General features: G+C 48.6%; 1 protein-coding gene across 2 annotated transcripts in view; it reads left to right on the forward strand.

Moving 5' to 3' along the window:
• The window catches only part of LOC119972795 (transient receptor potential cation channel subfamily A member 1-like), a 181522-nt gene that overhangs the window by 52486 nt on the left and 108699 nt on the right, over nucleotides 1-20337 (forward strand). For both annotated transcript variants that reach the window (XM_038810203.1, XM_038810204.1), the window contains exons 6-7: nucleotides 6428-6589; nucleotides 14797-14906. In XM_038810203.1, coding sequence (XP_038666131.1) covers nucleotides 6428-6589; nucleotides 14797-14906 — 272 coding nt within the window. The remainder of the gene's footprint in view (nucleotides 1-6427; nucleotides 6590-14796; nucleotides 14907-20337) is intronic.

A 20337-nucleotide genomic window follows, 5' to 3' on the forward strand; every position in this document is an offset into this window, starting at 1 on the left:
GTAAATCTAGCAGCTTTTGCTGCAGATACGGGCCCCCGCACTTCCGCGTCAGAGGCCACGCATGCGCACGGCGGCGGCCTCCAGCGACGCACTGTGCTCCATGGCGGACTTGGACTGTGGAGCCAGATCCAAGAAAGAGACCCCCTGGTTGGCCGCGCGTCCAACCCTCAACCCCCACACGAACATTCCCCGGCTGCCTATAAGACCCCCCCTGGCCTCCGATCCGCCCACTCCCGACCAGTCCGCAGCCGCCACGCGAGTATTCCTACCGGCTGGAGCACATTAGTTCCACGCCGTTGGGACTTCGTCCGGTCGGGAGCGGAGGATGTCGGAGCGGGCTTCTGGCAATGGCCCCAGGCGACCCGCAAAATCGGTGACTCAGCGCTGGTTCTGGTTTCTTGTGGGAACATCGATTCTCCGCCCCCACGCCGGCCACGATTTCAGCGCGAGGGTGTGGAGAATCCAGCCCCATGTTTCTAAACATGGGCAGCACGGTAGCACAGTGGCTAGCACTGTTGCTTAACAGCTCCAGGGTCCCAGGTCCGATTCCCGGCTTGGGTGACTGTCCGTGTGGAATCTGCACGTTCTCCCCGTGTCTGCGTGGGTATCCTCCGGGAGCTCCGGTTTCCTCAGTTCAAAGATGTGCAGGTTAGATGGATTGGCCATGCTAAATTGCCCTTAGTGTCCAATAAAAAAGGTTCGGTGGGATTACTTATTTACGGGGATAAGTTGGAAGTAGAGGCTTAAATGCGGTGCTCTTTCCAAGGACCAGTGCAGACTCGATGGGCCAAATGGCCTCCTTCTGCAATGTAAATTCTATGATTCTGTGAACATCAAGTTTATTGTGGTACCTCTTGCAACTAAGGTGACCATTGAAGGATCTTCGGAATACTGGACTCCCCTGCCAAACCCCATACATACATGCGTGCACAATTTTTCAAATAAAACTTAAAAATGCACATAATGGCCTGGATTCTCCCAACAAGAATTGTGATTGGTCAGAGAATGAAAAGTGGAGTTAAACAAATTGGGAATTGTGTTCAGCGCCAATTCCCACATAATGCTCTGGTGGTGGCAGTGAGGTTGGTGTGCCGGCGGCCCCATGCAAATCCGTCATTTGCATAGATTTGACTGCGATTAGCAGGTTGGACACAGCATGCTCCACCTATCCGTGATGCTTTACCCCTCAGGCGGGAGTACACAAACGTGAAATGGTGTAAGCATTTAAAAGCGGGGCCTGGGCACCATCGCTGCTAATGGGAAGCGAGACAGTAAGGGAACTCCCAAAACATTCGGCCTTGCTGGGGATGCCTGCCTGAACCGCAGGGAGTAGCGGGGAATGACTTGGTTCCACATCTGTGCACTCCGGGTGCCCCCTTGGAATCGGCCCGCCAAGTGTAATCCTCAGAAGCGCAGCCCCACTGCAGAGGAAGCAGGGAATTAGCAGAGCTTACCCTGGCCTTTGGCACCTCCCTAGCACACAGCCCCTCTCAGAGTACAGGCCCCACCAGTAACACTATCAGGTAGCCCACCCCTCAGGACCAGGAGCTGTTTGCAAGCCCTGCCAATATACCTCTCCCCTGCTCCCATCAATCCTGGCCAGGAAACCCAACCAGCTTCCTGTCACAATCCGTGTGTTACGCCCAGGCCACATCAAACTGAAGCTCAGCTCACAGAAAATGCACACTTCCCTCCCTCTAGAAATTCTAGAATCCATTATCAAAGATTTGACAGCAAAGCACTTAGAAAACAGTGGCATCATCAAACAGAGTCAACATGGATTTATGAGGTGGAAATCATGCTTGACAAATCTACTGAAATTCTTCGAGAATGTAACTAGTAAAGTTGATGAGGGTGTTGATGAGACCATCAATTCACGCGACACGTGGTTAGAAGTGAGCAGTGGTTTTAATCGTCTTACAACAGAGCCTTCCTGTGACGAGATGAACTCTAGATGAATTGGCAGGCAGGCTCCGACTGCCAAGCTTTATACAACCAGTGGGGGGCGGAGCCAAGGGTGGAGCCCAGTACAAACGTCCGTACATTCCCAGTACACCTCCCCCTAGGGGCAGAGCCGCGCAACTGCTCGTGTGCCGAGCTTACAGAGGCATGGTACAACATGTGTGATAACAGTGTAAATTATGCTATTATGATTCACCACAGGGGTGCCAGTGGATATGGTTTATTTGGAATTTTAGAATGCTTTTGACAGAAGTCCCACATAAGAGATCAGTGTAAAAATTAAAGCACATGGGATTAGGGGTAGGTTACTGAGAGGGATAGAAAACTGGTTGCAGACAGAAAATCAAGAGTAGGAATTAACGGGTCTTTTTCAAATTGGCAGGCAGTGAAGAGGGGTTGACTGCAGGGATCGGTGCTATTCACAATATCTATTAATGATTTAGAGGAGGGAACAAAATGTAATATCTCCAAATTTGCAGATGACACCAAGTTGGGTGGGAGGCTGAGCTGTGAGGATGATGCAAAGATCCTTCAGTGTGATTTGGACAAGGAGAGTGAGTGGGCAAATGAATAGCAGATGCAACATAATTTGGATAAATGCGACACGGGGAGAATGTGCCATCTCCACACGGACAGTGATCCGGGGCCGGGATCGAACCTGGATCCTCGGCGTCGTAAGGCAGCAGTGCTAACCACTGCTCCACCGTGCTGCCCCCCTGAAGCTAAGTGTTGTCACCGGGGGAGAATTAGTGGATTCTACAACAGCAAAACTGGTGTCGCACCTGGACCAATTCACCGACCGTTAAGGGGCTAGCACTTGCACCACGTGGCACACAATCGATTCCAATGAAAAACGGTGCCAGATTCGCTGCGGTCGGGATTGGCACTCGAGAGGCTGACAAGCTGCAGCCGCATATGAGCACTCCACTCCCCACACACACCATCCCAGCCAACAAGATGGCACTAGTTGCACTGGGGCGCACCCATCCTGTTAATTGCCGGCTGGGGCCAGAGGGTACCTAGGGGTGTGCCTGGGGGGAGGGCACCCATACGACCCATGGCACTAAATTCACAGCGGGCAGTCAGTGGCGTGCGCAGTTAAATGGATGCCTAGCAGGCTGTGGCAATAGTGTTCCGTGCCCGTCCACCCTAACCCCACAGCCCACCTCCTGGCCAACACCTACTACTCCCCCTGGCCCTGGCAGAAGCCCCCCCCCCCCCCCCCCCCCCCCCCAGCCAGCAGCACAATTGTCATCACACTCAGGTGATGTTGGACACTTTCCGTAACCCTCTCTCTCCCTTATCAGACACGGCGCCTGTTTCACGATTACTAAAAGCACAAGTGAACCTTGCAGTCGAGAATTTCTCCTGGCGGAGGATCACAGAGGCCCCAGAGAATACCGGGTCAAGACCGCTAATGATATGCCAACAGCATTTACTGTACATGAAGAATGGAATGCATTGATGGCACTGTCGAGGCACCGGAGAATTGCAATTTGGCGTGAATCCGGTTGCCTGCCACAATTCCGGTGTTGGTCGCCGGAGAATTCCGCCCTGTATATTTTCAAGAAGCAGTTAGCGACAGCACTTGGGGCAAAGGGGAACAAGGGATATGGGGCGGAGGGGGGAGTCAGGATTATGCTATTGAGTTGGATGATCAGCCATGGTCATAATGAATGGCGGAGCGGGCTTGAAGGGCTGAATAGCTTCCTCCTGCTCCTATTTTCTATGTTTACCCCTGCGTCCCCACGACATGAGACTTATCACAAAGGGTAAATGCTACCATCAGTCAGGCAGGCGTGCAAAGCTTACAGAAGCCATGTAAAGATAATGGGATGTCCTCACTGGATGTTCTCATTACCCTCCATGAATCTAGCAGCGAGTGTGACCTGAGCTCACCTTCCAGTAAGCGCATCTAGAGCTCCACTGCCACATCTGGCCATCGCAATTGCATTGTAGCCAACATACTTTCCCTAAAATCATAGAATCCCTTCAGTGCAGAAGGAGGCCATTCAGCCCACACCCCCACTACTTGCCTTCAAACAATCACGCAACCTCAAACCATTGTTTGCAGAAAACTACCCAGCCTTCAGAACAGCGACCACGCCACCACACAACCCTGCCATGGCAATTTCTGCATGACGTGCCAGTTCATCGACATGGGTACCACCATTACACGTTAGAACACCACCCACCAGGTACGTGGTACATACTCGTGCGACTCGTCCAATGTTGTCTACTTCATACGCTGCAGGAAAGGATGTCCCGAAGCATGGTACATTGGCGAGACCATGCAGACACTGCGACAACGGATAAACGGACATCGTGCAACAATCGCCAGGCAGGAGTGTTCCCTTCCAGTGGGGGAACACTTCAGCAGTCAAGGGCATTCAGCTTCTGATCTCCGGGTAAGCGTTCTCCAGGGCGTCCTTCAGGACACACGACAACACAGAATCGCCGAACAGAAACTTAGAGCCAAGTTCCGCACACATGAGTAAGGCCTCAACCGGGACCTTGGATTCATGTTGCATTGCATTCATCCTCTACCATCTGGCCTGGGCTTGCGAAATCCTACCAACTGTCCTGGCTTGAGACAATTCACACCTCTTTAACCTGGGATTACCCCTCTCTCTGGATCTGTAAAGACTTAATTACCCGCAAAAGCTCGCATTCAAAGCATCGTCTTGCATCTTTGACTTTGTCTATATATATGTTTCTGGAACCTACCTCTTCATTCACCTGAGAAAGGAGCAGTGCTCCGAAAGCTAGTGATTTGAAACAAGCCTGTTGGACTTTAACCTGGTGTTGTAAAACGTCTTACTGTGCTCACCCCAGTCCAACGCCGGCATCTCCACATCATGTTATCATCTCCAAGGAGACCATTAACTTTAAAAAAAAAAGAAATTCAATAACTATATGTATTGTTTAGCTTGCCGTGCTTTGCAAGCCAGTGGAACCACAGAATCCATGTTGCTAGTTTGGTTGCTGAAGTAAATAAACAGAACCTGCAAAGTTAAATCACCACCATGCCTACATGTGTATTGATTAATCTTTGAAAAGCTATCAACAGTATCAGTATTAAAACGGAAAGAATTACACCACAGGTTGCACATTTCTAACACAAACTGCTATCATATAAGAATTAAATAAAACAAGTACGACTAACTTTTCATAAAAACTTATTCTTAAAGCCAGAAAATCTTGATCTGTCATTCCTCATTCTATTTTTATTTTTACCCTATATTTTCCATGATCTTGAGGTTTTCTATCCCAGGACCAAACTAAAATGTACTGTCACTTGATTCACCTTTTGAGGTATGAGGTTTCTTGGGGTCCTTCCATCAGCATTCAGCTAAATGACCCTCTAACTCCTCTAAAGGATCTCACGATTGTGAACAGTCCAGCTCCAAGCATGGTTTCACTATCTTCTTGCTTGGCTGCCTATTGCTCGGTTTAGCTTAGTCGTCTGGCAGCTGGTTTGTGCTGCAGAGTGACCCCAACAGCCGGGTTCAGTTCCCATACTAGCTGAGATTATTCATTAAGGCCCTCCTTCTCAACCTTGCCCCCCGCCTAAGGTGTGGTGATCCTCAGGTTAACTCACCACCAGTCAGCTTTTCACCTCAAAGGGGAAAACAACCTCTGGTCACTGGGACTATGGCAACTTTGCTTTTACAGCTCCTGGCAGCTTTCTCTCTCTACCTGTTTCTAAGCTGTTTCAGTTCCAAACAAATTACCAGTTTTCTGTGACAGATGTGCCTAAAATAACATGGTACCTCGCTTGGAACATATCGCCATGGCAAGGTGGCACATCTGGGATATCCCAGTTACAAATCTTAACTAATTAATTTGAATTGCCCAAGCCTGTCCCTTGATCTGAAATATATCTGGACTCTTTAAAGAACTTGCCTTCTTTATCAGTTGCTTTCCAACCACCCTGAAAAATGAAACATGCTGTTGAAGCTTTTCATTTTGCACTCATCAGGACAGTTATAAGAGTACCAAATATTGAAGGGAACAGCAAATTTATAATGCAAGAGAAAAGGATGTTGATTGGTTGGCAAGTGGACACTGATTGGTCGAGTGTTGCCATGGGCAATGCACCAGAGAACAGTTGTACCCCAAGCTTTTGTTTAAATTCAAAATGGCAAGTTGATTCTGATTAGTCAAGGCATAGCGATGGGGTATTCCTCAGCGAACAGTTGGCCCCCATGCTTTTGTTTAAATTCAAAATGGCAAGTTGATTCTGATTACAGAGAGTTGGTATTTGCCCCTCTATGATGATATTTTATTTTAAAGGCTGAAAAGATCTTACAAATTAGGGAGTTTGTTTCACAAATTAGTACCTGGGACAACATAATCTGTGTTCGGGTTTCGTTGGGTCATGTGGGATTCTTGTATGAAGCCCACTTTGAAGAAACAAATCTTTTTCACATATTCTTACTTGTATCTCTTAATTTATTTCTAGCAAACATTGAGGCACGAACTACTGAAGAATGGCAGACCCCATTCCATTATGCAGCTAAGTATGATGCAACAAATTCTCTCCAGTGCTTATATGACAAGGGTGCAAATATTCATGTACTGGATTACAAGCAAAGAACTCCATTGTATCTTGCAGCACTCTATGGTAATTGTCAAACTGAGTAAAACTGAATAATTAATCAATGCCATACATCAGTGTACCTGTACTTGGGAGTGATAAGATGCATATTTGATCTCATAGTTGTTAAGTAAGATGTTTCTTTGGAGGAAAAAAATGAAGGATGAGTCAATCAAACATTTTAGTAACAACGTAGATCTAAATAAAAATCGAAACAGAGGGCAGCACGGTGATGCAGTGGGTAGCACTGCTGCATCACAATGCCAAGGTCCCAGGTTTGAACCCGGCTCTGGGTCACAGACCGTGTGGAATTTGCACATTCTCCACGTGTCTGCGTGGGTTTCGCCCCCACAACCCAAAGATGTGCAGAGTAGCTGGATTGGCCACACTAAATTGCCCCTTAATTGGAAAAAATGAATTGGGTACTCTAAATTTATAAAAAAAAGGAAACAGAAATTGCTGGAAATACTCTCAATGTCAACCAGCAAGTGCGGAGAGAGAAACAGGGTACATGGACTGAATTTCATGCTCTGCCACTGGCAGTTTGAAGGTGGAGTGGCCCGTTAAATCCAGAAAGTGGACTGAATTACAATCCCAGTTGACATATAACTGGACGGAACCCTCAAAAGACCTTGAGCAGGATTCCCCATCGGCTGATACGGAATCGGGAAGAGAGATTGGGTGAAGAATCGGCTCTGACGCCGAAACTGTGGCGGGCGACTGTTTCATGCCAAAGCGCAATTCTCCAGTTCCTCGACAGCGGCGTCAATGCGTTCCACTCTGTACGTACATTAAACACCATTGGCATATAATTAGCAGGCCCGGGTCCTCCGCGATTCTCTGATTCCACTGGGACAAATTCCCGACGGCAAGGTTCATTTGAGCTTTTAAAAGTGGAGAAACATTTTGAAATGGAGAGAGGTGGTAGGACATGGAGAGGCGCGACTGTGGGCTGCCGGGCTGGACACTAGCTGGGGTGGGGGGGGGGGGGGGGGGGGGGGAGTCGCTGCCAGGCTGGATGGGAAGGGGGTGAATGGGGTACGGGCATGGGGAGGGGTGACCACACCATCACAGGATTGGGGTGGTGTCCAGGCAACCTCGCTATCAGTGATTGATCTATCCTCTGTGCCTGCAATCTCCAGGGCTCGTTCCTCGTATTGGGTGAGGACTTCAACCTCTGGTAGTCCGTCCCTTGTTATGGATCTTGCCTCCCCCCCCTCACCAGGCGGGTGAAGGGCAGCGCACCTGGTCATGAAGGGGCTGCACTGGTCAGTGCACAGGTGAAGAGGTCCAAGCATGAAGATCGGATGTGGGAAGGGTGAGAGCTGTCAGCCAATGATTTATGGAGGGAGGGGTTGGAAATTTGAGGGATGGCAGGTGAAACTGATGCCAGAAGAGAGGTGGTAACGTACAGATCAGAAGAGGAGCAAGAAGAAGGGAACTATTGCAGCTAGAGAAACTTTGTGCGACACAGGTCAAGATGGCGGAGGGTAAAGGGTCTGCCTTGCCTGCCCAGTGATCAACAGGTCACCTGATGGACTTCTTAAATGAGAATTTTAGCTGACAGAGGAGGGAGGCCCAGGAGGACCTGGCCAAAGGGCAAATTGATCGTGCGGAGTAGAGGCTGGAGTCCCAGGGCCAGGCCATTTGGAAAGTGGAGGAGGCAGTGGGGGAGCACAAGGAGCAGCTCGCCTTGTTGGTAGCTAATGTGGGTCTGATGCGAGAGACCCAGAAGCGGTTAATGGAGAAGGTGGGGGACCTAGAGAATTGCACCCGGAGACAGAATCTATGAATCATGGGGATGCCTGAAGGCATCGAGGGAGTGGAGGCTGGCATGTATGTGGCCAAGATGCTGTAAAAGTTGATGGGGGAGAGGACTTTAGACCGGCTCCTGGAGGCCAACCGAGCGCACAGGGCACTGATGAGGAAGACGCAGGCGAATGAGCCACCGAGGGTGATGGTGGTGCATATTGACCGGTTCCTGGAGAAGGTGAAGATATTGAGATGGGCAAGGCAGACGAGGAGGTTCACCTGGGAAGGGAACGAGCTTCGGGTATACCAGGATCTGGGTGCAGAACTGGCAAAGAGGAGAGCCTGGCTTATTCGGGTGAAGGCCACCCTCTTTGAAATGGGGGTGAAGTTCAGAATGTTGTACCCGGCCCGCCTTTGGATGACTTTTAATAGCCGAGGACATTATTTTGGAACACCAGAGGAGGCAAAGGAGATTTTAAGAAACAATAGACTGGCAGGAGAATGAAGACATTGAACTGTGGAGGAGGTGTGAGGAGATGGGTACTTTTCTGTCCATTTTTGTTTGTATCTTTTTTCGTTTGTTGGTTGTTGGAGAACTTTTCTCCTTCGAGATGTTTTGTTACGTTGAGGGTGCATCTTTTTTCTTCTTCCATTGTTGTTTGTGCTATGGAGCTGCGTGTGCAGTGGGGGGTGGGGAGAGGAATTAGTGAGAGGGGGTAGGAGACTCAGGCTCCTTGTGCGGGGGCTGCCAGGCTAGCTGGGCGGGCTAGTTCATGAGAGCACAGTGGGGAGTGGTCAGTTGGTTAATGTAACAGTGGAGGATGGGATTGTTGTTTTGTTCAGGAGAGGGGGCTGCTGCTGACAAAGGGGTTGTTGCTGTGGCGTATCATGGGAGGGAGTGGTGATGGTGGACATCCGTGGGTGGGTCTGGAGGGTCACGTGACATGGGCCGTGTGCTGGTCCAAGAAGGCTGGTTGATCAGCAGGGGAGGGGGTTTGCTCTCCAACCAGGCTGGTCTCATGGAACGTGAAGGGGCTGAACGTGAAGGTTCTGTGCTGTACTGTTCCATGCCCATGTCCATGAATGGGCCAATTAAACGGTTGTGCGTTTTCACACACCTGAGGAACTTTTTGCAAGAAACACACTTGAAGATCAGGGATCGGACAAGGCTAAGGAAAAGATGGGTAGGGCAAGTCTTCCATTCGGTATTGGACATGAATATGCGGGGGTTGGTGTTTGAGGTGGGGAGTATAGTATCAGATTCGGCGGAAGGTTCGTGATGGTGAGTGGCAAGCTGGAGGGGATTTTGGTTAATGTTGGTGAAGATCCCGGACCTGGACTTGCACCGGTTGATTATGGGGTGGGGACTTTAACACGATTATTGACCCAGTGCAGTGGTTGAGCCGAGGTCGGGGAGGGTGTTGGCGGTGGCGAAGGAGCTGACGGTATTCATGGAGCTCATGGGGTGGTGGACCCGTGGCAGTTTGGCAGGCCAAGGGTGAAGAAGTTTTCATACTTCTCCCATGTGCACAGGGTGTACTCTCGGATTGATTTTTTTGTTGTGGGCAAGACATTATTGGCGGGGGTGGTCGGCTCGGGGTACTCGGTGTCATAATATACACACAGGTATATGATGGTGAGCAGACAGGCAGTGATTGACACACAGGATGACCAATGAACATACAGAACACAGCAGCCAATCACCAGACAGGACACGACCACTATAAAGCCAGAGGGCACTAGTTTTCCCGTTCTCTTGGGATCCAGCCTCTGAGACAGTCAGAGCCCATGAGTAACAACTAGAACATTCGCCATGTGGTAGTAAGATAGTTAAGAATTCAATAAAATCAGGTTGCATTTCTTCAAGTGTTGGAAGCCTGTCTCTCTCACCGCTGCAGTAAACGCAGTCCTCGCAGACCCAGCTTACTCAACACATCACTCGGTGATCGTGATTTCAGACCACGCGCCGCATTGGATGGACTTACAAGCGGACTGAGGGGGGCACATCACCCACAGTTGAGGGTGGACATAGGGTTGTTAGCGGATGAGGAGGTGTGTGAGCAGGTGAGGCACAACCCTCATCCCACCTCACCCCACCACCACCCTTCACCACATGCCGACACCTGTACCAGCTGCCATGCAGACATTTATCACCCCTCCTGCAGACACTTATACTTTACCCGATTGATCCTATCCCTTGAGTTCAGCACCATGCATGGGGAAAGTAGGACCTAAGCATGGCATGAATTTCAGCCTTAAGCTACCTGCAGAGAGGGTTGGAAGCCTCTGGGGTTTGACATTTATACTACTTTATCCCCAAAACTCCCTCTTATAAAGTATTTTACAGTACACATTGGAGAAGCGATTATAGACATTAGTTACAAAAAATACTTGTGCCATCCACAAACACAGGCATCAGGGCAACAGCAAAAGGATAATCATTAACCTTGCTGAGTACTTCTCCTGAGCCATAATGTCTGCCTGAGACTTAAGGCTAACAGGTGTATTGACCAACCACCAGGGTCATATGTGTTCGGGCAACTTTATTAAACTGGTATCATACTGACATGAGTGCATCCATGAGTGAATTGGTTTTTTATTTTCTTGAAAGCTGCCACGTTCACTGACTTGGTGATGCCATGGCTGGAAAGACTGTACCATGTAGATTTGCTTAAGGATGTGTGTTAAGAGAGTCCTAATCACATTCCACAATGTCCACATAATGCTTTTGCTGATGTTGCAGATGTGGAAATAAAGGTTACACATTATGGTGAGATTGTGTGAGAATTAATGCAATGGAAGATCCAGATGGGAGTTTATTGTGGAGGATGGCGGGGTACATTTTAGACCCTTGAATTAATGTGGGACATTGAATCACATTGAATATCTGTTGAATGCATGATAAGGATTAATGCAAAATATATTTACAAATGTGACAACTATACACAATGAGTGCTACAAGTGTGCACTCAAAACTTCTTCATTTCTCTTACCCAGCACGACATTGAGGTGCAGCCCCAGTATCTGGAGCAGAGGTGACTGTCGACTGTTATGCATGTTGTCTGGGATGGCTTCAGTGGCTTCAGCGGGTGTCCTCTTGTGGCCCAAGGCCTTGAGGGCCCCAGTCTGCCAGCGGTTTCCTGCTCCGGTGTAAGTGCATCTTCCTTAGCCTGACCTGCTGGAGTTGATGGGGTGACTGGCAGAGTCGAGGTGAAGCAGCAAGGCACTCTTGGAATGTCTGGGATTGTTGCTCCCATAGCACATTTCTGGTGCTCCTCCTCCCTTTGGGTGCCCGATGGTCCCTCACTGGCTACTTGAGGAGAGGAGGCATTTGGAGGGACATCGAGGTGCACTGCCTCCACTCACCTATGCACTGCTGGAAAGGGCCTATGGCGAGAGGTATGGTGTATAGGTCTGAACGCAATTACAGCAGAAACTTGAACCTGGAACTCCAAGACAACCACCATCCTACCAACTGAGACTTGGATGCTTTCGCATGCCAGAGCCACAACATCAGACAGAACGTGGACAAATTCTTCCATCTTTTGTTCCAGTTTGGAATGGCATTCTGACAACTCTGCTTGATGTTCCCCTGCCTCTCCCTGCATCTCCAAACATATCTCTTAGGGACGATTCGAGGCGCTCACATTGGATTCAGCAAAGGCTTCCGAGCGCCAGACCTCAGCTGCCGCTGCCTCTATCTCCTGTGAAAATGGGTGTGTGAGGTGTTCACCAGACAGTGAGCCCGAGCCTATTCTAGAACTAGGTCCCACCAATGTGCGTGTACCTGTGCTGGTGGAGGATGTGGATGAACGCAGTGACGGTTCTTCACCTGAGTTACAACTGCTTCCTCCTCAGAAATGGTCTGGGTGCCGGGGCTGAGTCATCTGTTGGAGGATGCCCTCCCCCTTTTTCTTGCTGGTAAATAGAATAGAGAGAATTAGTGATTGACTAAGGAGGCTCAGACATTAAAGATCACTTACAGTCATCCACATGTTGTCAATGCATACTGGATGCACTGTCTCTAGCTTTTTGAGGAGGATCTTGCCTTCCGTGCAGAAACGATCCTTATCTACACTCTCCAGTTCTGCGGCCTGTCCTTCGAATGGTGAGATGATCCAAAGCTCCCTGCTGGCCTTGGCTCCCTCCTTTTTGTTATATGAGATATTGTCCTGCACAAAGATAGATGTATTGATGGATGCATTATGAATCAAAGAGCCGTTCAGAAGCATGCATGCCTGTTGTCTGCTAACCCCTGCCCAGTAAAGGATTCAGAAGACTTTTTTGCAGGAACGCACATGAGATGGTGATCTTAAAGTGGCTGGTAGACATTCAGTGATGATGTCCCATCCGCTGGTCATATATGAATTTTTGTAGACTCTAACCCTTAGATTGCCTGATGTCCTTATGAGAGTGCGAGTTTGCAGTGAGTAGAAGTTTCACTCATCCTAGCAGAGCAGAGAAGATCATTCAAGTATTTGCAGCACTGCAGGAGGGTCCTTTTCTGAGTGCCACAGGTGCTAACCTCCCCAATGACTTTCTTCCAGGTTGCATGGTCAGATGGAAGGAGCTCCTGCTCCCATCAAACTCTCTATGTCACATCTGGTCTCAGTTACGATATTGTTTCAAGCTTGTCGAATGTACCTTTCATATCATATCATATCAGAACTTGTACATTATCCATAACATTTGAAACAGTCTTGGACAATATTCAAACGATTATAACATACTCATATTTCTATAAATTCAGTCATTTTCAAGAATCATTTTAGGTAATATTTTTTTTTAAACCTCTATAATTGTTAAATCCAACATTATCCATCAGCTCATGGAATGACCAATGACGATTGTACACCTTGGGCTGTCACTGGCCTCCCCTTCTGGGTCCCTCCTTAGCCTAATGGGTGGCTGGGTCTTCAGGGTTTGCGGCAGCCCTCTGCACATGGTCTGCCCGCCTTGGCTGTTGCAAGCAATGCAAAGGCAGTCTCCGTAGGATACACGGCAGCAGATATTGTTATATCTGTAAGGAATTGGAGAAGGAGAGGAACTGACAATCAGTTGGGCCTTACACCCCGAGACGCTCAACTCCCCCAAGCCTCCCCCACTCTACGTATTCCGCCTTCTTTCAGATTGCCATTCAGCGAGCCTCTTGTGCTGGCAAACCTTGCTTTGCAAACTCACCACCGGTCATATCAGGAGCCCCCAGACCCCAGACGCCTGCTCTTTAGTGTTTGATTGTTGGCAGCTGCCTCTATGGTGCTGACACTCCTAGAGTTCAGCCACACTGTGCAGCCATCATATGCAGTACACTAATCATCCACTGAGACATGGTACATGTGCTCTTGAGGAGGCACTTGAGAGTTGAGGAGTGTTAAGTGCTACCACAACTAACAAGGCTAATTCCTCATTGGAAATAGCCTTCAGCTATGAGGCTAGAGGCTGCTCGCAGTCAAAGGGAGTGAAATTGAATTTTATGAGAGAAGATGCAGCAGGGCTCTATCCCGGAAGTGCCTGGCAGGGCAGACAGGCAGCAGCAGTGGTTGCACCTGTTATGGGTCTCCACAATATTTAAAGATGGATTGAAGACCTCTCAGGTGCACAGACCCTCACCCCCCCCCCCCCCCCCCCCCCCCACCCCGCCGAGAGTGCTCACGATCTGGATCCAACCCACCATGGGCTAAATTTCCATAATGAACTTTGCAGTTAGGAACAATTAAATATGTCTCCACCAGAGCTAACCAGTCGGCGGAACGGCACTTCAGGGGGTCTCCCTGGTGATCAGAAGCCCCGGGTGGTTGGCCTCTAGAGTGACACCCTGGCACTGCTGATGCCACCCAGGCATCTTGGCACTGGCAGTGCCACCTGGGAACCCTGGCCCAGGCTGGCACTGCCAGGAAGCCCAGGGGGCACTGTCAGGCTGGCATTTTGCCCACGGCCTGGAGGTGCCCTGCCCTTATGAGGGGGGCTGGAGGACCACATAATCGGTAAGGTAGGGTATTGGGTGGGGTCTGATGGTCACATTGGGGGATTGATCTCTTCCTGCATTGGTGAGTGGAGCTCCTCAGTGCAGGAAATGAAGGTAAGTGTGGTGTCAGCAGGGCTCTCCACGCCGAGGTCCCAAAAAAAAATTCCTTTCGATAACGGAGTCGTTCCTGGCACAAACACCCCACTAAATCCGCCCACAGCTGGACTCTGTTTTTTTTTCCATTAAATCGCGCCAATACTAGGCCTGCACGGTGGCGCAGTGGTTAGCACTGTTGCCTCACAGCGCCAAGGACTCGGTTTCGATCCCGTTCCTGGGTAACTGTCCGTGTGGAGTTTGCACACTCTCCCCCTGTCTGCATGGGTCACACCTCCACAACCCAAAAAGATGTGAGAAATACGCTGAGTAAATTATATTTATCACCATTGAATGACATTGAATGGTTAATGCATCAAAATACCTTTTAAACATGGAGCTGTAATAAAATGATTTTTTTTAGGTCGGGATGAAGCCGCATTATTTCTCTTGAAGCTTGGCTGTCATGCTGATGCGCTAGATGTTGATGATCAAAGTTGCATGAACATAATGTTACTCAAGCAGCCTTCTGTGGTGAGATATTAATTGACATTGCTTAGATTTTCAGCGTTTTTTTTAGTATTTACTGCAATGGTGATATATTTTGCAGAAATTAAAAAACCCTGCAGTAGAGTTTTTGCTTTGGCACTGTCAGGGGAATAAGTCTGAAAGAATCTCCAAACATTAAACAATTTATTGATTTAACACCTGCAAGGAGCAATTCACTGGGTGCACCATGCACTTCTCCTCTTAACAAATAAAATAATCAATTCTTACGCAGTTTGAACACACAACCCACTTGAGCTGGACACAATCCAATCGTAATGATTATAGATTACATACATTGATTGTTAGATCCAATGAAATTGGTTACTAGGCAGCAAGGGCTGCGTGATCAGCTCATGAACGGATAGAGGCCCCCTCATGATGTTTTCCAGAGCCCCTTGTCAACTATCCTTGGGTCTTCTTGATACATCGCAAACTGAGACTCTCTTATCTTAACCTCATTACTGACTGGTACCACAGTCAGCATTCCTCAGAGGCAGCTGCCCAGGGGCTACTGATAAGGGAAGTTCTGCTGAATGAACCATTTCTGTGTAAGTTGGCCTTCACAAAGGATGTGGCCAAGTCAGTTAGCTAAACCCCATGATGCCTCACAAACTGTTCCACTTCATTTCTAGCTAGAATTATACATTATTAGTGTGTATCAAAGAAATTCTAGGTATTCAGAATATGACACTTTTAGAAACACACACACACATATACATATATATACATGGGTATTGCAGATGCCTCTGCCCTGGGAACTCACCTCAACAGCACCATCAGTGATTACAACAAAATTGTACACATTTTGAAAAGTATTTTATTCCTCCTGAGTTGCTGCTAAGATTCATGTGCACATCGGCGAAATCTTCCATGAACCACTGCAATCCTTATTTAAAGAAGGAGATCATAGAGAGAGTGCAATGGAGATCTGCCAATCCTGAGATGTCACCGTTGTCTTAAGAAGAGAGATTGAGGAAACATGGAGAAACGTTACTGAACAAATTCACAGGAGTTTGCTGATATATATTTAACACAATGGGCAGAATTTTCCTTGGATTGCATTAAGTGTGATAGCGGGTGAGGAAATTGTGTGCTGATCCTGCTTGTCACAGTGATGGGTTTTCACATCCTGCTTCATTAATTGTGCATTCTATGAAACTTGCCAGATCACTGTTGGACGGCTTCCGGTTTGCCAGCCCTAACACGGCTTCATCGATTTTTGTATGTGGATGTCATATTTAAAAGGGTACAGCACGCACACTTCTCAATACTTACAGCGCAAGAGTGCTCCACTGAAGAGATGGCCCCAAAGGCAAAGAAGAGTACGACCCCCAGATTTAGTGATGCCCATTTGAGTGTCTGCTGCACGCCGTGGAGGTCCGCTGCTATGTCCTCTACCCCTGCTCTGGCCGCAGAAAGGGCAGCTACCTGACAAATCCAGCTTGACAGGTGGTGGCAGCGGTGATCAATGTGAACAGTGCCCAGAATATGTCAGTGCCAAAATAGGATGAATGATCTCATCTGTTCTGCCAAGGTAAATCTACCATCTCATCACTCACAACTCACACATAGGTATCACCACTCACTGTCCCACACATGCTCTCACATCGCCATCTGCACCAACCCCTCTGCTCATCTCATCCACATTCCTTCCATGGCTCTACTAACTACCCACAAGTGCCAGCCATCCTTCTCATCTGTCTTGTCGTGCGTCTTGCTTACATCCTCTCTATTTATCTTTATGCAGGATAAGAGCGCGCACAATAAAAGGGAGAGATCCTAGAATAGGAGTGGTATGATAGATATCGAAGGCCTGAGCATCTTTAAAAACAGAGCCATCATGCTGGCCGGAGATGATGTTGATGGTGAGGTCAGTGGCATACACCCACGTAAGATCCTGAACCAGTACATCCCTCTGTCAACTACTCTGAGTGCACCATACTGTGTGTTACACGGCTGCCATGCATGAATAATGTCCACTTTCTCTCCTAGGCAAATCTGCCACGGGCCTGACGCCCTCGGGCAAGCTGCACCCTGGCTTCAGCACTGAGTAGACCTCAGATGAGGACCCTGAGGTCAGCATCGTACCAAGTCCATCACGGCGCTCACCTACTCCCTCCATCAGCACAGCGGCACACACCTCAGTGTAGATGCAGAGCAGGCTCAGGGTCATAACCTGCTGAGCACAGGACATAAATTGGTCCACAGCAAGCAAAGGCAAAGGCAATTGAGGTCGCCGGCACTCGGAGGACTGCTGGAGGCAAGGAATCTGATCTGTCTGAGTCAGATGATGAGCCTCCAGACGCGATCCTCAATCAGTTGATGGAGCTGCAGTGACAATTACGGGAGCTTCAGGAAGGAATATCAGCTGCACCCCTCAGATTGCAACGCACGATGGAGGAGTCTGTTTACCTTCAGCCTGAGGCGATTGTGCAGTCATGCCGATGCACTGATGTCTACCTTGGCAGGTTGGTGATCTGCATTGCTGTGTGGGCTGAAATCCATCACTGAAGCCATAGCTGGCCTCCAGTAATGTCAATGCAAAGAGGGGTACAGGGCAGCTCATCTCGCTCCAGCTTACCCTTGTCCTCAAGGAATCAGCAGGGGTCCTCAGGCACCTATTGAGAGGAGGCCCAACAGCTCAACGCCCAGGGGCCATCCACCCAGGTGACCCTGGAAATGTCCGGCTGATCCAAATCCCCTCTTCCTGTGACCCCCATCAGCTGCATCTTCAGAGGAACAGGAGGTTGCACCTGGAGCACAACAGGACACCCAAAGGAGACCGGAGCCCTTCAGGTCTTGGCCCTCCAGAGGATTCCGGCCAACGTCATCACAGGCAACAGAGTGTAGCAGTCAGCAGCCTGCCTCCACTTTCGCTGTGGATGTTGGGATGCACCAAGATATAAGAGTAGGGTTAATAAAAATAAGAATTATTAGGAGCACAATTGTGGCATGGGTGTTCACAAGATGCATATCAGATTCACAGCTGTAAATATAATATGGCCCATTCCACATCTCTTGTGTTTCCCCCCTTTCGATAAACAGCTATGTTGCAGTCACTCATCATAGTCCCTCCCTCCACTTATTGTGAATGTCATGATCATGCACATTCATTTGTGTAGGATGGTCACATGTTACTGCCGTGTTTGGCCATTTTCATCTCATTTCTAACATCACTGATTTGGTGCCTGTCATGTTATCTGTTCTTGCAGAGGGCATGTTGTACAAATACTTGCCAAGGATGCCTCCTTTTCAGTATTGGCTGTGTGACATGGAGACAGAAGTCTTCTCCCATGTTGTATGCATGATTAAAAGATGAAATTGTAGTACGGAAGGTCAGAAGTGTTGCCACATGGAGAAGGGTGATATGTCCTGGAACTTCATGCACTCTGTCATCTGCCTGGTCTTGGATGCTATGACCACGTACTATAAGGAATTGAGCGATCCTGTCTGGCAGCCACATTTGTGACTTCCTGACTACGTTCAATAAGCTGTGCAATAAGTGCATGCACCTTTCCAACTTCAATGTACTAGACTCTGGCCCACTCAGCCAAACCTTGCGCTGGAATCTACAGACCTGAGCGTCTGTTACCATGGAGGTGTGTGTGTGTTGTGTTCATACGACCTTTGTTTCAATGTATGGCTGCAGCGCTGTGCATTCCCTCACCTGATCACTGGACATGCTCACTAATGCTGCATCAAAATGGTCACATGTGGTGGGCCATTGATCTGTTGAGTATGATTGGGGCATGAGACATATAAAACTGAAGCTTCAGTCTGTTCAATATTGTAAACATCCTGCGGGCCCAATGGTGTCAGAGATCCTTCAAATCACCATGAGTGCACAATGTATGAGGTAACCGGCTGCCATGCAATTGATTGAATGTTGACAACCTCAGATGGTGCGCGTCCAGGTGACAAGACATGAAGGCTGTCATCCCTGAGTAAGAGGCCCAGTGGGATTGATAAGTAGGTGACACGGAGGACTGACTCATATGTACGTGGATTGAGACTTCCCTAACCTTTGGCTGCCTTGACCGCAGCTCACCCCTCAGTTGCACCATCACCATAACTCAGAATACATAGTTCCATTGCTGATATGGATTGCCTCGAGGAGGGCTGTCCAATTGAAAGCTACCACTCGCAAGACAACTCATGATAGTGCATCAGCTCCTGCATCATGTAGGCTGATGTATGAATGGAAAGCTGCAGAGATGTTAGCACCTTCGGACCTTTACTGGCAAAATGCCCTCCCCCAGACAGCGTCTCATATCAATGTTCCCAAGGCTTCACCAACATTCAGAGGATAATGCCAAGGGGAGCCTGTTGGGGACATACAGACTCCCATTTTTAAAAATGTTTTTATTGAGGATTTTTGTAATATACAGAGCAAAGATAAGCAGGGACATACATTTGAAAATAAAAGAAAATAAAGAGAAATATATACACATCGTTGGCTTCTGTTATTTACATCTGTTGTCTTACATTATTTACAATGGTTACAGCTTTTTTTTTCATTTTCCAATAGGCGTTGGTTCTGACTGGGTCCCCTGCTCCTCTCTCCTCCTTTCTTCCCGACCCCCCCTCCCCCTTTGGCCTTCTGGTGTGCCTTCCCTCAACTGCTCTTGTGTCCTGCTCCTGTTGGGTTTGCGTGGTGCCATGTATTTTTGCCGGGCATTGTTGTGTTCCATGCCTCCTTAATCCCCCCCCCTTCCTTCTCCTTGTTGTACCGTGACTACCCTATCCCTTTCTATTGGCTTATTGGCTGTTGACTACAAACAGGTCTTGGAACAACTGGGTGAATGGCTCCCATGTTTTGTGGAAGACCTCTTCTGATCCCCAGATGGCGAATTTAATTTTCTCCATTTGGAGAAATTCCTATAGGTCGGACAGCCAGTCTGTAGCTTTGGGTGGTACTGCTGACCACCAGCCAAGCAGGATTTTCCAGCAGGCGATTGGGGAGGCAAAGGAAAGGGCGTCGGCCCTCCTCCCCATGAAGAGATCTGGCTGTTCTGATACCCCAAAGACTGCCACTTTTGGGCAAGGCTTCACCCTCATCCCCACCACCTTGGACATTGCCTCGAAGAAGACTGTCCAAAACCCAACAACTCTGGGGCAAGACCAAAACATGTAGGCGTGCTTGGCTGAGCCTCTTTGGCACCATTCACATTTATCCTCCACCTTCAGGAAGAACCTGCTCATTCGGGTTCTAGTGAAGTTTGCCCTGTGTACCACTTTTAGCTAGCTTCATTAAGCTTAGCCTTGCACATGTGGAGATGGAGTTGACCCTGTGCAATGCTTTACTCCAGAGTCCCCACCCTATTTCAAACCCCAAGTCCTCCTCCCACTTTTCATTTGCCTCATTCAGTTGAGTGTCAGCCCTCCTTTGTAGTCGCCCATACATGTCGCCGCAATT

The sequence above is a fragment of the Scyliorhinus canicula genome, chromosome 10, assembly GCF_902713615.1.
Source record: "Scyliorhinus canicula chromosome 10, sScyCan1.1, whole genome shotgun sequence".
NCBI classification, from domain to species: Eukaryota; Metazoa; Chordata; class Chondrichthyes; order Carcharhiniformes; family Scyliorhinidae; genus Scyliorhinus; species Scyliorhinus canicula.